At 36.9% G+C, this 4821-nt stretch overlaps 1 protein-coding gene across 2 annotated transcripts in view; it reads left to right on the top strand.

Annotated features, from left to right (window-relative positions):
* Positions 1-946: 946 nt before the first annotated feature.
* Positions 947-4821, top strand: part of LIN9 (lin-9 DREAM MuvB core complex component) — a 32796-nt gene continuing 28921 nt past the window's right edge. The window contains exons 1-2 of one of the 2 annotated variants that reach the window (XM_009285554.2): positions 947-983; positions 2215-2309. In XM_009285554.2, coding sequence (XP_009283829.1) covers positions 2307-2309 — 3 coding nt within the window. In that variant the 5' untranslated portion in view covers positions 947-983; positions 2215-2306. The remainder of the gene's footprint in view (positions 984-2214; positions 2310-4821) is intronic. The other variant, XM_009285556.1, reaches the window with a different exon arrangement.

Raw genomic sequence — 4821 nt, 5'->3', positions numbered from 1 at the left:
GGAATTTCCAGACCTTTGGAGTCAGAAATGTACTTGGAACATTTCCAAAGAGAAGCTGAAGGAGGGAGTAGGGAAAGTGAGGGGGAGAAGAGGATGCAATGCAAGAAGGAGTGGTTGCAACACTGGAACATAACTGGAAGGATAAAGTTGATTTGAGAGCAAAGCATGAATCTGTGGAAGCATTGTCATGCGGAAATATTTTTCCCCTCTGCTAATGTAGTTGCTTCAAACAGCTCATTCTTAGAGAGACATTTGAAAATTCCAGAGCATGAAGGCTGTAGTCAGGCCCAGTTTTGTCCTTCCTGGCCCAGAAGTACTGCAGAAGTCTTACGGATGCAGTGGAAGGGGAGCAGTGAAATTTTGATGGATGCATTACGCAGTTTGAACAGTTCAAGCAAACTAAGGGTCCCGTCTGCATTTATATCTGAATCTGCTGCCTTTCTGAATAAGGAGGTTCCACCAGGGGCGACTATCCGTCTCCCTACTTGTGAACCAAGCTTAGAGAGCTTTCGTGGAAATTTTTGGCATTGAAGAATTTTGAATTGGTAGGAAAAATAAAAAGTGTTCATTACTGTTTCCTTGTCAGTTGTATAATATATTTGCAACTGCATCAAACAAGCAGCCACACGGAAGTATGTAGTTTGGACATAAGGCTTGTTCAGAATTTGCTGTGTTAAACAAAAGTGCTCAGCATCTGAAGCTGTTTTGTAGATGCGAAGCTAAAGGAAAAAACAAAACATGAATATGCTTTCAAGATTTATTGGGCAATAAACGTATAATGCTATACTTAGTGTCATGGAGAGCGCGCTGGGTTCACTCATTCAGCTGTGAAAGATTTAATATTAAATTCCACTTTCTGCCTAAGAATTAATTAAGAATGAGTAGGCTCTGCATAGGTTGTATGGTTTGAAATAACTTATGATTTATGTGGACTTTTTGATATATTGCAGGTTCTTCAGCAAAAGCCCTTGTAAGCTTGAAAGGTAAGAAATTAATGTGTTATTTACTTGTACCCAATCTGACTTTCAGGTGCACTTAGTTTCCGGCTTCAAAGAGTTCAAGAAAATAACACTGAACAAGGTTTTTTGTTGAAATATGATTGGTTTTATTGTGGATATTTGTTAGTTCTATAGACTAATAATCCTTGGTGGTTGAAACTACATATGTTGTGGTGTATTTAGACGCTGTTCTTCGGGTGAAATTCCTGAAATTTGTTTTTTCTTCCTAAGTAGTGCCTAGGCGTCAGGTTTGATGAGAAGATTAAGGTAATCCTTCCTCTCTCGAGGATGAGATAGGAGAAGAATTCTTAGCGAGACCTGTACATGTGACAAAATTTACATTAGGAAGGAATTTCACGATCTCTTTGTGTTTTCTGTCAGCAAGTTGTGGGCTAAATAAAATCTGTTTCTTACATCTTTTTCTTTGAAATTGTCTTCATGAACATTCATACAAATTTTGAATACTTATAATCTGCCCAACAATAAAAGTTTCTTTATATATTACAAGGCTTCTATTACACAAGGAAGAAGACATGGTCTGTTGAATATGTTGTAACTAATATAGGTTTGTTTCAATAAAATTTTATTTACTTGTTGGTGTGCACCTGCTTAATCATTTTTTAGAACCAGAAGGCGGCCAGATCTTGTAGGGCTATTTTGAATACTTATAATCTGCCCAACAATAAAAGTTTCTTTATATATTACAAGGCTTCTATTACACAAGGAAGAAGACATGGTCTGTTGAATATGTTGTAACTAATATAGGTTTGTTTCAATAAAATTTTATTTACTTGTTGGTGTGCACCTGCTTAATCATTTTTTAGAACCAGAAGGCGGCCAGATCTTGTAGGGCTTTACCTTCTCCAGGTGTCAGTTACAGCCACAGTACAGCTGTCTATATGTGTGTCAACCTAGCAGTGGAAGTAACTGATTCCAGCAAAGGAGGTTTCAAGAAATCTAAAAGTTGTCAGGAGTAAAAAATGTTTTGTTCGTGTTTCTCCTTGTACTGAAAATCTCTTTCAATTTTTTTTAATTAGTGTTCAGAGCAACTTAATAAAAATATTGAAATCTAAAATCCATTTGTAGTTGAATCCAAAAAAGATGTTGCAAGTAACAAAAATGTATTAGTAGCTGATGATGTTATACTAGCTTTGCAATAGTAGTTATGTTAAAACATATGTATATGTATATTAATGACATGATTTCTTCACAACAGAGGGAAGTTTATCCAGTTCGTGGAATGAAAAGTATAATTCACTGCAGAAAACACCCATTTGGAAAAGCAAGAATGCTGGTTCTGCAGTGGAAATGGTAAGAAGCAATAAAAAGACAACTTCAGGATTGGTAAAATACCATAAAGTGAATCAAATTTAAGGATCAGAAAACTTGGCTGAGATTTATAGTTTCATAATTTCCGAATGTTAAACTATGTCCTTCACAAGCAGTCTACACAGTTTGAATATGAGATGAAAACATATTTTATAAATGAATAATCAAACAAATTAAATTGCTGACCTTGTTCAAGATAGCTTGTAATCATTTTCTCTGTTTTTTGGAAAGCAAGTGCTGTGTGAAATGTTTGTACTGTATCTACCACCTTGAACTTAGGAATCGCCATTTCTGATCAACCATTTGTTTTATCTCATGAAATATCTCACTTCTAATTATGGCTGAGAACTGATGCATAAAGAAAAGGAAGGGAAAATGTCATAATGCACTTCCATCATTGTGCCTTCTGGGGCGCAGATTTTAATAAAAATAAAGGAATGTCAGTGAAATGTCATGTAGTATTCTGAGAGGTCTCATAGGAGACCTTACATTAAAGAACAACCTTGGGGTGGGGGGATGAGCCTGCAGCCTCCAAGGGCATGTCTGGTGTTTGGATTGACCATTTCCCTCTATCTTTTTGAAATATTCCATTGTTGTTTCTTTCCCCGTTGTATCACATTCAAGCTTTTCTTGACTATTCTCAACCTCTTCTACCTTACTGAATTATGTGATTTTTGGTTTGGTTTTGCCACCAGCTATATTGGACCCAGTGCCTCATTCGTCTCATCTGTAATACTGTGTGCTCTTTTAACTACATCCTGGAGGGTATATGAAATACTGTCTCAATCACTAGGCAGATCTTTCTCCCATACTCTTCTGGTGCCCCCGCCTTCTACAGTAATTGCGACCAACTTGCCAACTATCACCTGTTTTTTATTCAAATCATTATTTTTTGTGAACTGTTTGTTTATTGGAAGGAAAACATTATGTTTGAAAACTGTCGCACTTGCCTGCTCTGCACATGATCAAAATATCGGAGCAGCATCCAGTTGTGCATTAAGCAATGTGACTAACATCTGTCATATGTAACTTGTTCTGTGATCTTCTCCCTGTAGAGAGAAACTTCCGCAGAGAAGGTATTTATTTTGGTAGGATTCATGCAGATATATATATACACATGTTGCTATGTGTTTATGCTAGACAATGTAAGTTCTACAAAATGCAGTTCCAGGCAATGATCAGAACTTTGTGATGGCCCTTAGTTCCTGCAGGAGTTCATGTCACAGTTTCTAGCTGTTCCCCAGGAATGCTCATCTCACAGAAACAAGCCTTACCGGTAACTTAGAGAATTGCATGTAGTAAAGAACCGAAGTCACTAGCCATAACATTTGTATGAAAACTTTGTCAATCTTTAGGTATGCTGGCTGTAGGTATTAAAAATAAGGAGTCAAACTTTGAATGTAGCTCAGTATTCTATAGAAAGCTGGGAGAAGGATCAGAGGATAGTTTGATGTGTTAGCAGTGGCCCATGTTGCTGAGATGTGATATAGCCTTCTGTACTAGTTTGAGTTCCCTCAACACTGGAAGTTTTGCAGATATGTTGTACTGTTGGTTGAAAAATCTTTCCAAAAATGCCTGACATATTTAGCTAACGTGGATGATACCTCTTTGCGATGCTTGCTTATTTTATTTTTGTGTGAGGCACCGGCAATCCAGACTGATGGATTCTCTCATCATTTTGGATAGTTCCTTGGAATAGAATTTGGCAGCCTCTGTTGAGGGTTGTGAAACAGTTCTCTTGATCTGGATCATAGCCTTAGCATAAGGTTGAAGGAACTCTTAGTTTTGTCTGGATTGTTTTAGCATTTGTGTTCCTGTGTTGGCACGTGCTTTTCATCTGGCATAGTGTCAAAAAATCAAGAAGAACTATAGAGACATTTGGGAGAAAAATCTTGTTCTGGAACCAGCATCTCAAATGTCAAGACTAAAATATAATTGCAAATATTTAATAGGAACCTGGGTCATCATCCTGTGGGCAGAATGCTGTGATTAAAAAGTCCCAGAGTTCTGCGATGTAAGAGTTTTTATTGTTGGAACAGGATTGTGGATTTGTTTTCTTGCTCAAAAGTTCGTATAGTTCTGACCTTTCTTTTTTAGGGCGATGGCTTGTCAAGGATGGCAGAGATGTTATAAAAGAACATAAAGACATTGTAATTGAAATTTAAGATTGTTCTTAAGGTTTAGTGAATTGGAGGATATGAAGAAAAGAACTCGATGTATCTAGGTGAAGAGAGAAAAATAACATCCATAACAATTAATATGATAAACTAATTACTATGTTGCTGTGGTTTAACCCGGCAGGCAGCTGAACACCACACAGCCATTCACTCACTCCCTGTCCCCCCCAGTGGGATGGAGGAGAAAATCAGGAAAAACAAAAAGTAAAATTTGTGGGTTGAGATAAAGAGTTTAATAGGACAGAAAAGGAAGGGAAAATAATAATAATGATAAAAGAATATACAAAATAAGTGATGCACAATGCAATTGCTCACCA

The sequence above is a fragment of the Aptenodytes forsteri genome, unplaced genomic scaffold (genome assembly GCF_000699145.1).
Source record: "Aptenodytes forsteri isolate BGI_AS27 unplaced genomic scaffold, ASM69914v1 Scaffold280, whole genome shotgun sequence".
Lineage (NCBI taxonomy): Eukaryota > Metazoa > Chordata > Aves > Sphenisciformes > Spheniscidae > Aptenodytes > Aptenodytes forsteri.
This window is presented reverse-complemented; position numbering and strand designations above follow the sequence as displayed.